Raw genomic sequence first — 18,670 nt, 5'->3', positions numbered from 1 at the left:
TCAATACAAGTTTCCAAATAAGAAGAGGCACAAAAAATGGAACTGTAATATAAACCATATCTCCCAGAATGACATCTGATTCAATCTTCCTTTTTCGTTGTGACCAAAGCAGAAGTTGGAACATAGGTCACAGGATTCCCGATAGGACGGAAGAGTTTTATATTGGTGGAGAACGATGGAACAAGTCAGTAATATGTGTTGTTAAAGTTCAAGATATTGTTAAGCCAAAGCAAAACCAAATCAAGAAGATGCTTCTTGGTTTCAGAAAAAAAAAAAGAGTTCCGATTTGCAGATGAAACAACCTTGTTCGAGTTTATATTTTACAACCTCGACTGTGGCCACTCACTACACGTCTCTTTATATGGGCTAAATTCTGAGGATAAAGCTTGCCATGATAAACTCCGTGTTTAGGTGAAGCTGCTAGTCGGATATAGGCTAGAGGGTTCGTGTGTTCGAGCCTGTCCCTTCCCCGTTGTAAATAAAAAAAGATTACGGGAATGCATCTCTGCATACTTACACGATGTTGAGTCCTCGGATAGTACTCTAGCACATAATCAAGTGTGTACCACCCATAAATTTAGTCTTATGGGAGAGCTGATTATTTTCATGAGGGGTCGAAACTGGTGAGTGTTAGAAAATTATCCAGAAGGTATAACTGAATTGTATCTATTCAGCCCTCTTAGTCCTTCAGAACTTCTTTCTAAATTTAGTCTAAGGTAATGCACTGATCAGTAGACATTGAACTAAGTGAGTAACCAAATGCTTATTGGTTACAAATTCATGGTTTGTTTCAACCTACCCGTGCAGGCACTGCCTGCACGGGCGATGAACGGCCCGGGATCACTCCACATGAGTGATCCGGGCCCACCTCCCTGTAAAAAAAAAAAAAAAAACTGGCTCGAAAAAATCCGAACCGTTGGATCGACCACTGCAGGCAATGCCCGCAGGGGTAGGGTCGACCGAACCCAAATTCAAGTACACAAACAACTAATATCAAGCATTTATTGCACCTGAAATATAAATAGAAGTTCAAAGATTGCATCAACAAAGCTATTTCAGGAAGACAATACGATACACATATATTCCATATAAATTGTGAGTTTTCATATGTTCTCCTTACTCAGCCACCATAATATGGAACAATGATGGGAATGCCAATGTTTTCCGACGAGCAAAATCTCAAAATTCACAACCTCGTCAAAAGGCAAAATGGGACAGGCCAAACTCATTGTAGATGCTACCCTTAGCTTTCCCAAAGCTGCTTCCTACAATAACCTGCAGTTAATTTTGTCTTTGGTGGGGTTTAAGCAATCAAGAAAATAAGGAAATTTCTCATTTCTCCAGAGCAGAATCACTTAACAAGTTGGCTATAAGTTGCTCTAAGAACAACAGGAGCAAAACAAATTGGATCTTTCATTGAATCATCGCAACGATGTTCTTAAGCTAAACTAATAGACTAATGCGTAACAAAAGTAAACCAAAAAGGGAATAATCAATGACGATTAACTGAAAATGCATGCACTCCCAAGGGAAGATCAATCCATTGTCACCAGTATATCATTAGTTCAAATGCACGATACCAAGTATAGATCAATTCATGGTCCTCCATTTATCATCCACTTCACTCAATAATGGACTGAATGACACCCGCGCCTACAGTCTTGCCTCCCTCTCTGATGGCAAATCTCATTCCCTGCTCACAAGCAACCGGCATAATTAGCTCAACCTCCATCTTGACATGGTCACCGGGCATCACCATCTTTGACTCCTCATCCTTATCATTCATAATGGAATTCACCTTCCCCGTCACGTCAGTAGTCCTCATGTAAAACTGAGGTCTATATCCTGCAAAAAACGGGGAATGCCTTCCACCCTCTTCCTTCTTCAACACATAAACAATTGCCACAAATATCTTATGTGGAGTTATGGTTCCCGGCTTTGCCAGCACCATACCCCTCTGAATATCAAGCTTTTGGATACCTCTCAACAGCAACCCAACATTATCTCCAGCCATGGCATCATCCAAAGTCTTCTGAAACATCTCAACTCCTGTCACAATTGTGGACCTAGTATCCCTCAGTCCCACAAGATCCACATTATCACCAATCTTAACAGTCCCTCTCTCTATCCTACCGGTAGCCACGGTCCCTCTACCCGTAATCGAGAAAACATCCTCAACCGCCATCAGAAATGGCAAATCAGTCTGCCTCTGTGGAATAGGAATGTAAGAATCTACCTCATCCATTAACTTGTAAATCTTGTCCACCCACTTATTCTCCCCTCTCTTAATCTTGGGATTTTCCATTAAAGCCTCTAAAGCAAGCAACGCAGAACCACAAACGATAGGAATATCATCACCAGGGAACTCATAAGAAGACAATAACTCCCTTACCTCAAGCTCCACCAACTGAATCAACTCCTCATCATCAACTTGATCTTCTTTATTCAAGAAAACCACCATATTCGGAACCCCAACTTGCTTCGCCAACAAAATATGTTCTTTCGTCTGCGGCATTGGTCCATCAGCCCCAGAAACCACCAAAATCGCTCCATCCATTTGGGCAGCTCCAGTAATCATATTCTTAACATAATCAGCATGTCCCGGGCAATCAACGTGAGCATAATGCCGTGTCTCAGTCTCATACTCAACAGTAGCTGTATTAATAGTAATCCCACGAGCTCTCTCTTCAGGGGCAGCATCGATTTCATCGTATTTCTTAGGAGCAGAGTTACCAACGGAAGCTAAAGCCATGGTAAGCGCAGCAGTGAGGGTTGTTTTCCCGTGGTCGACATGGCCAATTGTGCCGATGTTTACATGGGGCTTTTTGCGCTCAAATTTGCCACGCGCTGCGCGGATCGTGAAGCGGCGGAGCGGCGCGGTGGTAGCAGTGGCGGGTTGGAGGAAGAGAGTAGTAGATAAGGAGGGTGTGAAAGAAGAGGATAGGATGACTTTGGTGGGTTTTGATGAAATGGGATTCGAGAGAGAAGGGGCGGAGGGATATCCCAATTTTGTGGCGGTCGTCGATGATACGGCAGCTGCGGAAATCGAAGCCATGGGCGGCGACAGCTGAGAGGAGAAGAGAGCAGAATCGGGATGGATGGGGTTTGGAGGGATAACAAGTGTGTGTGAGCGTGTTATATGTTTGGCAGAGCAAATATGGCCTTTCGTCCGATTCCTATCCCAATCCTCAAGTTCTTTTTTTTTAAAAAAAAAAAAAACTATTTTACGACCAGATCTTGACACGTGTCATGTCAAATTCAACAGTTTCTCTTAATTTTTTTTCCTTTACAACAATTAATAATTTAATGAGAGACTTATTTTTCTTTGAGGTATGATCTCATACATTTCTTGTGGCTATACCTATATGAAGAAAAGAGACTTGAATCAGTTGCACTAAACAATGGAAGCCCACAAAAATTTGAGTCTACTTTTGGTCCACGTTCAAAAATTTGGGCCACAAAAATTACAAGCTCCAACCTCATATTAGTTTTGAAAATTATTTTCTGCAAAAACAGGCTGTAAGAACAATAACAAAGCTCCATGAAGAATATGTGTATACAAGCTTTGTTACTTTTAAAGTAACTTATATTGCTATAGTAAATGACATCATATACAAATTATTATTCAGTCCTTAAATTATTGAATCCGATAAATAAAAAAGCAAAAAAGAAATCGAAGGCTTCAAATAAGTGGCCAAAGCTCACAACCAATATATGTTGAGGAAAACCCATAAACCGCAGAATCCATCATGATAAATCATCAAGAATTTGACTGAAAACTTAAGCGGAAGCGTACCTGAAGCCATAATCCTGAATTCTTTAGAACGTGTCTTGATCTTCCAGATCTACGCGCTCTTTTCTTGAGAGAATCCTTTAGTTTCTCTTCAGAACTATTCTCTTAATGGGGGAGAGAATATGAAAGTGATAACGCGAGATCTGAGGACCATGACCCATATTTATAGATAATGTTTATCAATATCTTCTGATATTTCTGTTTTAGCCCATCATTAAAACATAAATTACACTTATGTCTCTACACATTAAAGGCCCACAGCCTATTAGATACATTAAAGCCCAATAACCCGAAACATTAATTGATCACTTTATTTTGGGCTTAACTTAATAGACAACCCACAATACATAATTATTCACATATAAGCCCATATAAATAAATTGATCCAACAATCTTCCACTTGGGCTATATGTGCAACTTTATACTTATGTTTGTGAAAATAACCTTATGAGCTCAAAATTGTTGTCATTCCGAAATGTATCTATAACCAATCTGGTCCATCAATCACATCAACATAGGATCAAAGCAGTCTTCGCTACACTCAAGGTAACTAGACCCATCAATGGTCACATATGCCAACACAACTGAATGACATGGATCATGAAGTGGATGTGTAGCATGGAAATTTCATGCAATGTGACCGTAACATGCCTATTTCCAACTGGTCCTCCCTTTAACCTTATTGAGATCAAACTTTAAATAATAATCAGAGTGTGACTTAACTTGAAATTTATTTCTGCAGAAAATAAATTTACATAACTGTAACTGAAAATGTCTACAACTGAAAAACATTTAAAACAACAAACTCCCACTAAAACTGGATTTCCTCAATTGACATAACACCCATACTAGCAGTATGCTCATGAAACTGTTTGGGTGGTAGTGCCTTAGTAAGCGGATCCGCAACCATGGAGTTTGTACCGATATGCTCAATAGACAACTTTCCACTCTGAATTCTTTCTTTAACAACCAGAAACTTGATGTCAATGTGTTTTGACTTCGTCGAGCTCCTGTTGTTATTGTAATACATAACTGCTGATTTATTGTCACAATGTAATCTTAGTGGCCTTTCAATGCCATCAACAATGCACAGTCCCGTGACAAAATTTTGCAGCCATATTCCATGATTGGATGCCTCATAACACGCTACAAACTCAGCTGCCATGGTGGAAGAGGCTATAAGTGACTGTTTAGCACTCTTCCAGGAAATGGCACCTCCAGCAAGGAGATAGATGTAGCCCGACGTAGATTTCATACTATCTTGGCATCCAGCAAAATCGGAGTCAGTATACCCAATGATCTCAAGCTGATCCAACCTCCGATATATGAGCATGTAATCTTTTGTTCTCTGTAGGTACCGTAAAACTCTTTTGACTGCTTTCCAATGTTCCACTCCTGGATTATTTAAATATCGTCCCAACATTCCTGTCACGTACGCAATATCTGGACGTGTACAAACCTGAGCATACATCAGACTCCCCACTGCAGATGCATAGGGAACCTTCTGCATTTCTTTTTCCTCAAAATCATTCTTTGGGCATTGTTTGAGACTAAATTTGTCTCCCTTAGCCACAGGGGTATCTGTTGGTTTACAATCTTGCATCCCGTATCGCTTGAGAACTTTCTCGATATAGCCTTTCTGAGATAATCCAAGAATACCCCGAGAACGATCCCGATGTATCTGAATACCCAGTACAAAAGATGCATCACCAAGATCCTTCATCTCAAAATTCTTAGCTAGAAATCTCTTGGTTTCATGCAACAACTCTATATCGTTGCTAGTGAGCAGAATGTCATCAACATATAAAACCAGAAAAATATGCTTACTCCCACTGAACTTATGATACACACAATCATCGACCAAATTCATCTCAAAACCAAACGAGATGATCACTTGATGAAATTTGAAATACCATTGTCGAGATGCTTGCTTGAGCCCATAGATGGATTTCTTTAATTTGCAAACCATATTATTTGTGTCTTTGGACACAAAATTTTCTGGCTGCACCATATAAATCGCTTCATCAATGTCACCATTTAGAAACGCAGTCTTTACATCCATCTGATGAAGCTCAAGATCGAAATGCGCCACCAAAGACATTATAATCCTTAAAGAGTCTTTCGAAGAAACCGGAGAGAAAGTCTCTTTATAATCAATGTCTTCTTTCTGTGTAAAGCCTTTAGCGACAAGACGAGCCTTATATCTTTCCACATTGCCTTTCGAATCCCTCTTGGTTTTAAATATCCATTTGCAACCAATGGGCTTCGTACCTTTAGGCAATGGGACAAGATCCCATACGTCATTGTCCTTCATGGACTTTATCTCCTCATTCATGGCATCATTCCACTTTTGAGAGTTAGAACTTTCCATGGCTTGACAGAAGTTAATAGGATCATCCTCCATCAATCCAATGTCTGCCTCATGTTCTTGAAGAAATACAATGTAATCATCTGGCACTGCATTTCTCCGCTCTCTAGTGGATCTCCTTAATGGCATAGGTTCTGGAGGTGCTTGAGTTTGTTTATCTGGAATGAGATGATCTCTAATATTGTCTTCCTGTATTGTGTCTTGGTCAAAGTGAGGAATATGATCCTGACCAATGTCCAAGACACCTGTGGGAATATTTACATATTCCTCTTCAAAGACAATATCCCTTACTTTATCTCCCCCCGCAAACTCAACATCCTCAAAGAACCTGGCATTTCCTGACTCAAAAATCGACTTACTCGTGGGATCATAAAACTTGTACCCCCTGGATCTTTCAGAGTATCCAATAAAATAACAACTAAACGTCCTTGAGTCCAGTTTCTTTTCATTAGTCTTGTAAGGCCTTGCCTCAGCTGGACATCCTCAAACGTGCAGATGCTTAAGACTGGGCTTTTTACCCGTCCAAAGTTCATAAGGGGTTTTGGTCGCTGCCTTAGTTGGAACCCTGTTAAGGATATATGCTGCGGTCTTTAGTGCTTCTCCCCAGAGTGATTCTGGTAAGGTAGAATGACTGATCATACTCCTCACCATGTCCTTAAGCGTTCTGTTTCGTCTTTCAACAACACCATTCATAGTGGGCGAACCCGGCATAGTGTACTGTGGGACGATACCGCATTCCTCCAGGAATCTAGCAAAAGGTCCTGGTTGTTGTTCACCTGAACCGTCATATCTACCATAGTATTCACCACCACGGTCAGATCTAACGCTTTTAATCTTTAAGCCAAGTTGATTTTCAACTTCAGCTTTATAGTTTTTGAACACATCCAATGACTGTGTCTTTTCATGAATGAGATAAATGAAGTCATATCTTGAAAAATCGTCTGTAAACGTTATAAAATACTGTTGACCATTCCAAGAAGCCGAAGGGATGACCCACAAATATTAGTATGTATAAGTTCTAAGACGCCTGAACACCTGTTGGCTTCAAATCTTCTTTTGTTGGTTTGTTTTCCCTTTATACAATTAACACAATTATTAAAATCTGTGTAATCTAAAGGTTTGAGAATTTCGTCTGACAGGAGTCTCTTATTCTCTTTTCAGAGATATGACCCAATCTTTTGTGCCATAACGCAGCTGAATTCTCACTGGTTAATTTTCTTTTAGTGCCTCTACTTGTTTGCAAGGATTCATTAAATGAAGCAATAACATCCAAATAATAGAGATTATCGTATCCTGATAAAGAACCAGAACCAACCAATTTTGAATCGAGAAACAAACTGAATATTCCATTTCCAAAAGAACAAGAATAACCAAATTTGTCCAATGCAGAAATGGAAATCAAATTCCGTCTAAAAGACGGCACAACAAATGTTTCATAAAGATCCAAATATATTCCAGTCTTTAACAATAATCTAAATTTTCCTATTGCCTCAACTTCAACTTTGTTGCCGTCACCAACATAGATGAATCTTTCAGCATCACTTGGTTTTCGGCAATCCAGGCAACCCTGCATAGACACACTGATGTGAGTTGTTGCACCAGAATCTATCCACCACGTGTGTCTAGGCACTGAAGTTAAATTAACCTCAGAACAAACCATATTCAGAAGCATACCTTTCTTAGCACGCCAAGCGTGATAATTACTGCACTGCTTCTTCATATGCCCATCACTGCCACAGAAAAAACAACCAGAACTTTGAGAATCACTAGGATTCTTCTGTTGTTTCTTCGGAGGCTGTGTATCCGCAGCTTCCTTATACTTTCGTTTCTTTCCTTTATCCTTCGAGGTAGAGGCATAATGAGCACTTTCTGTCTTGTCTTGCTTCAACCTTTCCTCTTCCTGGACACAGTGCGAGATGAGTTCATTCAGAGACCAAGTCTCTTTCTGACAGTTATAGCTCACCTTGAACTTGTTAAACTGAAGAGGAAGAGATATCAAAACCAGATGCACCAGCAAGTCCTCAGAGAGGTCAAGCTTCAGTGCTTTCAACCTTGAAGCAAGATGAGATATTTCCATAATGTACTCCCTGATATTGCCCTTACCTCTGTACCTCATTGAAACTAGGCTTGCCAAAAGTGTACCAATTTCAGACTTTTCACTTTTAGCAAACCTCTTTTCGAGGTCTTGAAGGAAAGCCTTAGCCGTAGCAATGTCGTTAGACATTGTGCCCCTGAATGTTTCTGGAATGGACCTCTTCATGATCATCATACACATGCGATTCGATCTCTCCCACCTTTCAAACTCCCTCTTTTCATCAGAGGTACTCTTATCCGTAACGGCAGAAGGAGAGTCAACCCTTATCGCAAGGTCCAAATCCATGACTCCGAGAACTATCAATAAATTCTCTTGCCATGATTTAAAATTAGAGCCATTTAACATAGGAATAGAATTTATGTTGGAGTGAATATTTGCAGGAGTCAAATCTGAACAGAGAACAAAAAACCAAATATACATGCTCAACCAAATATCCAAATAAAATAATCAATAAATTCAAATAATGTAAACCCCATAAACAGAATATCGAGCACTCCATTAATGTTTCATCTTTGGACAAAAGATTAACTTGTAAGTGATATCCTGGCGCAGCAGTCAAACACTGATAGTAACTATCATGTCAAATAACAACCTTCCTTTGGGCCGATTTATTATTCACATGAAAAAACCGAAAAACTATCACATGTTTACCACCACAATTGCATATGTGATTATATTAAATATTAACCTTCCTTTGGGCCGATCAATATTCATATAAATCACATATACCCAAAATCCTTTTGTATTTCAAAATAAAATTAATTTCCATAAAAGAGGTCACTTTGGCGACATTTTATTTCAATTAATCAATTTTAAAAATACATATAACCTTGTCATTATTTGAATTAATGAATATTTAACCTTAACCGAATAAACCTGAACCGAAAAAAAAAATTGTTTTTTTTTTAAAAAAATTTTCGGAAATTCCGTACGGGTCGGGTCGACCCGGTTCCGTACGACCCGACCCGGATCTGTACGGTTCGGGTCGACCCGGGTACGTACGACCCGAACCCGTACCTTTTTTTTTTAAATTTAATCCGAATTTTCGATTTTTTCTCTAAAATATTTTGTTGAACAAAAACCGGAAGGAAAATCGAAATCTTATACCAAATCTTTAAAATTTTACAACCAAATCTTTTTACCAAAACTGAAACTTTAAAGATTTGATTTTCAACCAAAATATTTTCCAGATCTGAAACCTTATCAAAAAAAAAATTTTCAGATCTAAACCAAAATAATTTTCAGATTTGAAACCGTATCAAAATATTTTCAGATCTGAAAACATATCAATATATTTTCCAGATCTGAAGCCATATCAAAAAAATTTTAAACAAAATTTATTTTTTTTTTCAGATCTGGATCCAAAAAGTATCCAAAAACTTTAAACAAATCTCAATGATTCAAACATGAATGGCTCTGATACCACTTGTTGGGGAAAACCCATAAACCGCAGAATCCATCATGATAAATCATCAAGAATTTGACTGAAAACTTAAGCGGAAGCGTACCTGAAGCCATAATCCTGAATTCTTTAGAACGTGTCTTGATCTTCCAGATCTACGCGCTCTTTTCTTGAGAGAATCCTTTAGTTTCTCTTCAGAACTATTTTCTTAATGGAGGAGAGAATAGTGAAAGTGATAACGCGAGATCTGGGGACCATGACCCATATTTATAGATAATGTTTATCAATATCTTCTGATATTTCTGTTTTAGCCCATCATTAAAACAGAAATTACACTTATGTCTCTACACATTAAAGGCCCACAGCCCATTAGATACATTAAAGCCCAATAACCCGAAACATTAATTGATCACTTTATTTTGGGCTTAACTTAATAGACAACCCACAATACATAATTATTCACATATAAGCCCATATAAATAAATTGATCCACCAATATATACTAAACTGCAAAGAAACACAGCACCGCACTATAACCATTGCCAACGTACATTTCTTTACTGCACGGACAAATATGAACAATTTCCTGTCATCCTCAAACAATCTCACCAGTAAAATAACAAGTAGTCTCTTCAGACAAAAACAACGATAGTCGATTCAAGAATAAATGGCGTGTAACGTTGTTAATACACAAAGATGTAGCTATATACATTTATACTTTTCTGAGAAAGCTAGATTATCTGTGGAATAGAGAGAAATATATCAAAGGTATTCAAGTTCGAAAGAAGATAATATTTAATGAGATATCACCTAGCAGCATTGTACTAATCTATGGCATACGTGTTCGAGCTATAATCGTGGTTTTTCCTGTCCACTTCAACAAGAGCAGCAAGAAGCAAAAAGCTGAGATCAAGAACAGGTCCATGATAAACGTATTTCATTTACCTGACCTTAGTTTTTTTAGCACTCTCACTGGTTAGAAGAAGCTTTGATCGTTCTGGAATATCTTCAACCCGCAAGATAAGGATGAAAACGACAGGATTAAAGAACAAATCAAATTAATTTCTTCGGCTGAGCTAGATCAGATTGCAAGACTTACATCAAACAGGAACTTCGATACCAAGGATTACTTGTACCATGTATGGTGCAACTTAAGTTCCGTTAACTTTTGATGGCAGAAGCTAAGAACCTCCAGGCGAGTCTCTTGGGGAAGGTCATTCAGAAGATCCATAACAGCTAGTTCATGCTTCTTATGAATATCGCCTAGCTCCCTAAGCTGCTCCTCCAATAGATGCTCTAGCTTATCAACAATAATTTTGATGTCGGTTGAATCTGTTTCATGCTGTATCAAGATTTTCTCAAGCGAATAAAAACGGTTGGCAGGAATATCAGCAACTTCTGAATCAGGGGGTCCAGAATTCGCTTCCTCCACATTATTATCACAATCAGAAAAATATTCCACATGGCCGAATGAAGAAGTCAAATGGTAAGAATCCATATCTCTATGGCCACTAGGAGATTTTAAATTTTCTTCATACAAGCAGTATCCAGAGGCTACTGACTCTGCCAACAAGCTAGATGGCCCAGGCCTAAGTGGTGAGGTTTCCCCACTAGCTTTGGGTGAATCGGACCAATACTTCCGACCGGATGGTAATCTTTCCAGAACAAATGGGCCAGAATCACTACTAATGGGGGAAGCATCATCCACAGCTCCAGATTCAGCACTTTCTGAAATAATCTCACCTTTAACATTGTCACCAGAGGCTTCTATAGGCGCCCAGTCAGGAATATGGGATCGGATTTCAGAATCAATCATTGCACTAATTAGTGAGACATCATGATCAGTCAGGTCAAGCTCTTCAACCATCTCACTAGCGACAGCAGTTGAAGTATCCACCTCGATATCAAATGGGAAGTGAATGTTTCGAATATGACCTGCTCAAGAAGAAAACCAATTGCACCCGTGAGGGAAATCTTTGTAAAAACAAACGCACTGAATCAGCTGAGTAAGGAAACAAACATAACCTGATGAATCTGCAATTCGAAGTTTCAAAAATATTGTATTATGGTCTTTTCTTTGACCCTGCACCGTGAAATCTCGACTTCCCTCGGGCATAGAGTCTTCAGAGTCTCTTCCTCGGTCAAGCTGATTGCCATTGTCATCTTCAAATAAGAAGTGTCAAAAACTGGGAAGGATGACGGAATTCCAATAAAGAAATGGCAGAAACCAGTCACATGTACCTGCATCCAAGGGTTGGGATTGCACACAGCGACCTCTACTTCCAGATTCCTCATCGGGTAGGAGAAATGGGTCCATCAAAAGTTCTCTTGCTGACAACCTCTCAGAGACTTCTGCAATGCACTTCTCTATAAATGACCGAACCCCAGGATCCTTAACTTTTTCCAATGATGCAGGTTTTATTCCCTGTTCAAGCGGGAACAATGAAAAACAACGTGGTTGCAGGGTGCAGAAGAGAAGTCAAGAAAAATATAAGTAAACTTTCCTCAATCCAAATTGGGGCAACTAAAATTTGCATAAAAGTAGAAGCAATAAACTATTACTTTTCCTTCTTCCAAGGCTTCTAACATCAAAATCATAGAGCTATGGATCTCACTGATAATCTAGTTTTAGAGCGACAAGAAGATCAACAACAAACCATGCGAATAAAAATGGATCACAAACAAAATATCTGACAAACTCCATGCCGATCCATCTCAATAGGATGGAGATGAGTCGAGGGTTTTGTGGTACAAAAATAATTTCAACACCAAACATCCAAGTATCTAAATGCGAGGTCCACGTAACTCCTTAGAGAAGTACTCTAATGAACAACCATGACAGTGTGAACATAATTTCAGGCAATTATTTTGATAAGAGAACCTTCATTAGTCCGGGGCTAATTTCTTTTAATACCCCATACCACACAGCGGTCCCCATAAAAACTAGTACAACAATGAATCTAAAGGGAACAAAAAGCATTATAATACATATTCCAACCGAAAAACATGCTGATTACAGAAAAGATTCAAATATTACACCGAGAGTAACATATGACTTACTGCTGTCACTTTCTTATATATCTGAGCAGCATTAGCACATTCAACATATGGATACTCAAAGGTCACTAGCTCCAGCAAGGACATTCCAAAAGCATATATATCTACAAGTTCATTGTATTCCTCCTCGTAAAGCTCCGGAGCCATGAATTCCGGTGTGCCTGGTATCAAAATCACATTACATCATCCTTCAAGGTATAAACACCTATTGCATGCCACATAAAAACAATAAAAATACAAATAAATCAAATGTTACCTATAACACTATGAGCTGAACGTGCCTGTTGAAGAATAGCAGCAAGTCCTAGATCACCAATTTTCACCTCCCCTTGATTTCCATTGACAAAAATATTGTCACACTTTAAGTCCCTATGAATAACAGGTGGGTCATGGCTATGAAGATAAGAAAGCCCCTCCAGGATTTGTCTTGACCAATTTTTCAGTGCCCTCACATCAACATGCTTGTGTTTCTTCCGATACCTAAACAGAAACAGATTCAGCTTCCAATACACCATCCACATCCAACTCTATAAATCAAATAAGCACTTAAATTTGAACATACTGCCGCAGAGTCCCGGATGTGAAAATTTCGGTTATGAAGTTGATGTGCTCGTTCTTGGGATCAATCCAAGAATTGTAGAATTTGATAATATTTTTGTGCTTGAGGGTTTTTAGTAAGTGAACTTCGGAATACAGCCTCTCAAAGTCAACGGAATTCCTCATGAGATCAGCAATTTTAACTTGATTCCAAGCAACCTCTATTCCTTCCCGTTCATCGAATGCCCTATATCTATTTTGACAGCATAAAAAAGGCACGAGCCACAAAAACACCATAACTAGTCAAATTCTGTACATGTAATAATAAATATATAAATTGAAGCAGCAGGAATTCCAGAAAAGCGTACACTTTCTTGAAAGCTCCTTTGCCAAGCACTTCTTTATACTACAAAATTGAACGTCACAACAAATTGAAAATCAGCAAGCAAAGAGCAAATGATTAAATTATGATAGAAAGCTGATCGCTTCCAAAAAAAAAAATCAAACCAGCTGACGCAAACGCAAATCATCCCAAACTTTGAATTGCACCATTAGCTATGATTACATAATATTTAAAATCAAAGCATTGAGAGCAACTCTAAGAAGGATACGCACCCGACCGTAGCGACCAGAGGTATCAACCTCAACAAACTCAGGCTCGGAATCGGAATCTTCCGGGTCGGATTCCGCCACGGAATCTTGCGGCATTGTCCCAATTAATTAAAAAAATTACAGAAACAAAAGACCTCGCAGATTCAGATCTCTCTAAAAACGAAAATTTGGAGTATTTGAGGCTGATTAAACTAGTTGACACTCGAATTGGAATCAAGAAGATTAAAAAAATGGAATACGAGCAAAAATATGTAAGAATTTCTCAACTCTGTGAGATTTGAATTGGAATTTTATATTCTGGGTCTTATATAACATATGTATATGTGTACATATACGTGGGATTTAGCAACATAGAAAAAGATTTGATCGAAACGAGGAAGCAAACTCCTGTCATCTCAGGGTATTCTTTTCTTTTTCTATTTGGAACAAATCTAGAGGTAAATTCATTAATTTTTATGTTAAAACTTTATTTTTTTATTTAAAATATAAATCAAATTTACTCATTTCACACAGATAAATATTGTTAAATCATCTTACAAAAACTCTATTTTTTCAAAATTTAGAAAAAAGAGTTGATAATGTAATAATAAATTAGTAAATGTGAGATCGAGTTAACTCGATTTTTTGACAAGAGTGATTTTTTTATAAAACGTTAGACGGATTGACTCGATCCATATTTATAAATAAAAATAATATTTTGACATAAAAAATAATTTCTTTATTAATTAAGTCGACTTAGAGATTAATCTCACAAGATTGACCCGTGAAAAGTTATCGTATTTGAGTTTTTGTTTAAAAAATAACTTCAACTTATTTTTTAAAAAATATTTTTAAAAGCTCGACTTATTTAATTTTTTTTTAAGCAACATTTTTTGTACCCAAACTACTAAAAATTTCAATTTAAAGGTTTTTTTTTGCTCCTTTTGTTTTATTACAAGTCATCAGCAATGCACCAACAATTCATCATCAAACATCCAAACACCTTTCATAGAGGGAAGTAAAAAAAATTTATCGATATTTGCTCGAGAGATGAAACAACTACAGCCGAAGGCAGCCAGGTGATTGCGGCTATCTGTTAAGTCCCGACCTTGAATGTCTAACTGATACTTGCATCTATTTTTCACAACAACAAAAAAAAAATGCATCTCAAAATAAACTTAAAATCTAATTTCAATCAAAAAAAAAATCGTACTTAGATATGAAATGAAACACAGATGTACAACAAAATATTGGAAGCCATTCATTTTTTTTGGAAAAGGCAGGGAGAGCAACATGCCATAGTCACTGGTATCATGTGATCTGGATAAGTTAGATTTACTAGCCGTCGGATTATTCTCATTCAACATTTTTCTTTAGCGCATTATAATACATTGAAGACACACTACAACTGCAAAAATGTCTCCATGCTTAGAACCCAGCTAAATCAAGAAACGTGTGTTCAAAACAAGTTGAATCAAGAAGCATCGAAACATATAAAAAAATTATTGCAGAACACAAGAAGTTATAGAACGAGTATAGGGAAGACAACTCGCAAACAAGCACTAAAGTCTAAATGTCCTGTTTTTCATTTTAAATAAATAAATAATAGTATTTTTTTCCCATTCCCGAAACCTTACCTTTAAATTTGTTAACATTATTATTATTATCAATTCAACCTCTATCGCTCCCTGATAACTCTATTATTATTTTATTATAACATATTATATTTCAAAACGCTCCGTTCCAGGTACGGAGAACATGAAACCAAACGCTACCCGAGTTCTAGTCAAATTAAAAGCTACAGCCTACACGGATACCCCATAAAAGTAGCCAACAGAAGCATGCATATATACTTTTACTCTATGCTTTTTCATCATCAAGAAAGATAGCTATTTTCCCCTGAATTCTATTCAAAGCATTAAACAAGACATTTTACGGTAAATGGTAGGAAATCAACGCTTTAATGAATAACAGACTACATGGGAATAATATCTAAGGTTTACAAATTTGCTCTAAAAACTCAAATTGCTCGAGTAATAGTGCCAAAGTGAGAGCAACGACAAAAAAATTGGTGGCTAGCAAAGAATTCCACTCATGTTTTCATATACTTTGAATCCTCATACAGTGATTACCTAATAAGTCGTGCGTACTAAGAGACCAAGTCCTTGAACAGTAATAAACACGACAAAAACTTTTTCCTTCAAAAATAAATGTGTGTTTTCCACTCAACACGGCCCCACCATTAATAAATGACCATACCTTTTCCATCTCCACTATCTAGACAGGAAGTTTTGCTTCTCAGGTGCATTGATCACTGCCTTTTAAGGGCATTCATTTTATCTCTGAGATAGTAAAGCTTGGCTCTCCTCACTTTCTTCTGGTCCAACACCTTTATCTCCTTTATATTTGGAGAATACCTGTCATCACCCATTCATTTAGAGGCTAACTCGTGGCAGTATCCGAGAAATATAACTGATAAGGAAGTTTATAAAATAAATTCGAGAGAATATCGTAAGAGAGCGGGAAACATCATAACAAAACACATAGATCAAGGGGTTCTACAAAGTTCATTTTATGCATTCCATAACATTGCTTACAGCTTGGAGTCTATTGTTATAAGCATAACTGATAAATCAAACCGATATCAATGAAAAAGATCCCACATTATACCGCAATAAATATAACAAAAGAAAATCAGCAGGCGATTCAGAAGCTTAGAAGGTTGTGAGAAGCAAATAGGATCAATAAAATAGCACTCAAAGTCACATCAAAGTAAATACTCCAGAATTATTTTCATCATATGATTTTTGCACCTCCCGTGGAAGTACAAATGCTAAGAATAGATCTGAATTCTAAGAACTAGTTCCAAAAAGAGAAGTGGTGGCAACAGGGTGTAATGATGGCACAAGATGAAGATCTTGGCTAGTAAGTTCCCAAGACAAACAATAAACCCCATACTTGGTACCACTCTATGAGAAATTCACTACATTTTCCCTGATAAGTAGCCCCAAAACAAGCAATGATAATGTATTCGAAAAATAAATAAATGAAGGGTTGACATGATGGAAATGCATACTCACAAATGGTATAGAGATTCAATGCCCACTCCTGATACAAGTCTTCTTATCCTGAAAGTGGTATTTAGACCAGCATTTCGTCTAGCTATAACAATACCTTTTATGGTTGAAGTACGTCTCTTATTTTCTGGTACTTCCTGCCATGGCAAAATCAGGAGAAAACAAATCAAGTCTTAAAGATAGACAATGAAAAAAATGCACTATCATGATTATTCTGAAGGAAAACCAGTACCACTTTAAGCTGGACAATACAACCTGGCCTGACATCGGGTATCTCTCGATTTGATTTCACTTCCTCAACTGCTTCTTTATCAACTATCTGCAGTTCGTATCGAGCAAATAATATGTTGCCATTATGCAATAATTTCTACCACGTCATGTAGGTAAAAAGGAAAATAATAGAGTGAAATTCGCAAATTAGTGCCTGCATAATGTGCCTGGCTGTTTTATCCAGCCTCTTGAATTTGATGCGTTGAGGCACATCACAAGAATGGGACTCATCTTGAGAAGCAGATCCAACATTTGTAATATTCCTTGTTGGCAAGGCACATACCATTGAAGATGACTGATTCAAGCATGAGTTTAGACCTATTCCGTCACTTGTAGAAAAGTTTGGAGATGAAGTTTTAGTGCCAATATTTTTATCCTGGATTGAGACACTCTTTCATCAGAATCAGAAAACCAAATGGCCAGACAAAAACAAGTGCTGAAATCTCCGTAAGCAACATTAAGAGACAAAGCAATAGATAGCTCAAATACATCAAAGTCACCAGATTTACACGATCTAAGCCCATATTCAGTCAATTCGGTCCAATGAATAAACAACCTCAAGTTTTATTCAAGGCTCACAACACAATTATCCAAAGCTGGCGGCATCCTGGTGGCGATCTTGCAAACTTCTGGATTTATACTTAACTGACTCGGCCAAATGAATAACTCTAGGTGCACGACTCCAAGAAATATCATTCAAGGACAATCAGCATTCAGCTAGCATTGATGAGAATTAATCAATAACCAACACATACCAAGAAGAACGCCGAGCTGGAATAAAGCCGATAATTGAATCGCGGCGTCCTGATTAACCAAATTCGCCAGAAATTTCGATTCAACATATGATATTGTTTTCAAGTCAACATTTTTCAGATTGTCGACCCTTAGTCGCGCGAAAAATCGAAGCTTCCCAAACAGAGATTGCATAGCTCTGAATCAAAACCTGAATAAGAAAAAACAAAAAAATTTCATGAGATAATCGACAGGCAATCAATAGCTGCAGAGGTAAACATTTCCAAAAAATAGCGAACCTCGTATGAATCTCTGGAAGATCAAAATTTCACAAAACCCTAATCAACAATACGGAGGGGTTTCGATTATATGAGGAAACAAATTGACATGACAGCCCTTGAGAGTTACCTTATTTTTCAGCGATGCCATATCCCAACAAAATCATATTTAATTTTTTAAAAAAATTTATTTTGTAATAAGGTTTTGAATTTTATTTCAATATTTAAGTTTTTTTACAAAAAAATTGTAATAAGGGACGGAATTTGTATTTTTGTAGTAGGTCTAAAATGGTCTCAAAAAATTTTATCTATGAGAAACCATGTCCATATTCACATTAATCAATAATATTTTGATTATAAAAAATAATATTTTTTCATGAATGATCCACATAAAAAATCCGTGTTACAAAAATTTTGTTTATATTTTGATATCACTTTTTTTCCAATTTAATAATACATAATCATTAAAA

General features: G+C 37.4%; 3 protein-coding genes across 4 annotated transcripts; all 3 read right to left on the bottom strand.

The window, feature by feature from the left end:
• Positions 1 to 1,396: 1,396 nt before the first annotated feature.
• On the bottom strand, positions 1,397 to 3,151 carry LOC142542303 (elongation factor Tu, chloroplastic-like). Its single transcript, XM_075648875.1, has one exon. It carries the CDS (start codon positions 3,053 to 3,055, stop codon positions 1,622 to 1,624), a length of 1,434 nt encoding a protein of 477 aa, XP_075504990.1. The 5' UTR covers positions 3,056 to 3,151; the 3' UTR covers positions 1,397 to 1,621.
• Positions 3,152 to 10,156: 7,005 nt separating this feature from the next.
• On the bottom strand, positions 10,157 to 14,288 carry LOC142542301 (putative serine/threonine-protein kinase WNK3). Its single transcript, XM_075648873.1, has 8 exons — positions 13,868 to 14,288; positions 13,621 to 13,658; positions 13,278 to 13,505; positions 12,972 to 13,195; positions 12,719 to 12,876; positions 11,900 to 12,083; positions 11,684 to 11,821; positions 10,157 to 11,593 (listed from the first exon to the last, which is right to left on the bottom strand). The coding sequence occupies exons 1-8, from the start codon at positions 13,958 to 13,960 to the stop codon at positions 10,785 to 10,787; spliced, it is 1,872 nt and encodes a 623-aa protein (XP_075504988.1). The 5' UTR covers positions 13,961 to 14,288; the 3' UTR covers positions 10,157 to 10,784.
• Positions 14,289 to 14,771: 483 nt separating this feature from the next.
• On the bottom strand, positions 14,772 to 18,346 carry LOC142542302 (large ribosomal subunit protein bL19c-like). Of its 2 annotated transcripts, XR_012819499.1 has the most exons (7): positions 18,222 to 18,346; positions 17,946 to 18,133; positions 17,345 to 17,566; positions 17,153 to 17,239; positions 16,924 to 17,057; positions 16,103 to 16,260; positions 14,772 to 14,977 (listed from the first exon to the last, which is right to left on the bottom strand). XR_012819499.1 is itself a non-coding variant. In XM_075648874.1 (6 exons), exons 2-6 carry the CDS (start codon positions 18,030 to 18,032, stop codon positions 16,155 to 16,157), a joined length of 636 nt encoding a protein of 211 aa, XP_075504989.1. In that variant the 5' UTR covers positions 18,033 to 18,133; positions 18,222 to 18,346; the 3' UTR covers positions 15,920 to 16,154. The 2 variants fall into 2 exon arrangements, 1 of the variants encoding a protein (XP_075504989.1); XM_075648874.1 differs by lacking the exon at positions 14,772 to 14,977 and having other exon boundaries at positions 15,920 to 16,260.
• Between the last annotated feature and the right edge of the window lie 324 nt (positions 18,347 to 18,670).

Source organism: Primulina tabacum, chromosome 4, assembly GCF_025594145.1.
Source record: "Primulina tabacum isolate GXHZ01 chromosome 4, ASM2559414v2, whole genome shotgun sequence".
NCBI classification, from domain to species: Eukaryota; Viridiplantae; Streptophyta; class Magnoliopsida; order Lamiales; family Gesneriaceae; genus Primulina; species Primulina tabacum.
This window is presented reverse-complemented; position numbering and strand designations above follow the sequence as displayed.

Bases quoted from the DNA above. Each gene is read 5' to 3' on its own strand.
- LOC142542303 (XM_075648875.1), bottom strand. From the start codon at position 3,055: ATGGCTTCGATTTCCGCAGCTGCCGTATCATCGACGACCGCCACAAAA.
- LOC142542301 (XM_075648873.1), bottom strand. From the start codon at position 13,960: ATGCCGCAAGATTCCGTGGCGGAATCCGACCCGGAAGATTCCGATTCC. The intron at 12,084-12,718 runs GTAAGTCATATG...CCGCTTGAACAG, and splicing joins TATATAAGAAAGTGACAGCA to GGAATAAAACCTGCATCATT. The intron at 11,594-11,683 runs GTTATGTTTGTT...CTTCTTGAGCAG, and splicing joins TCGAATTGCAGATTCATCAG to GTCATATTCGAAACATTCAC.
- LOC142542302 (XM_075648874.1), bottom strand. From the start codon at position 18,032: ATGTTGAATCGAAATTTCTGGCGAATTTGGTTAATCAGGACGCCGCGA. The intron at 17,058-17,152 runs GTACTGGTTTTC...TTGCCATGGCAG, and splicing joins GTATTGTCCAGCTTAAAGTG to GAAGTACCAGAAAATAAGAG. The intron at 16,261-16,923 runs GTGAGTATGCAT...GGGTGATGACAG, and splicing joins ATTGAATCTCTATACCATTT to GTATTCTCCAAATATAAAGG.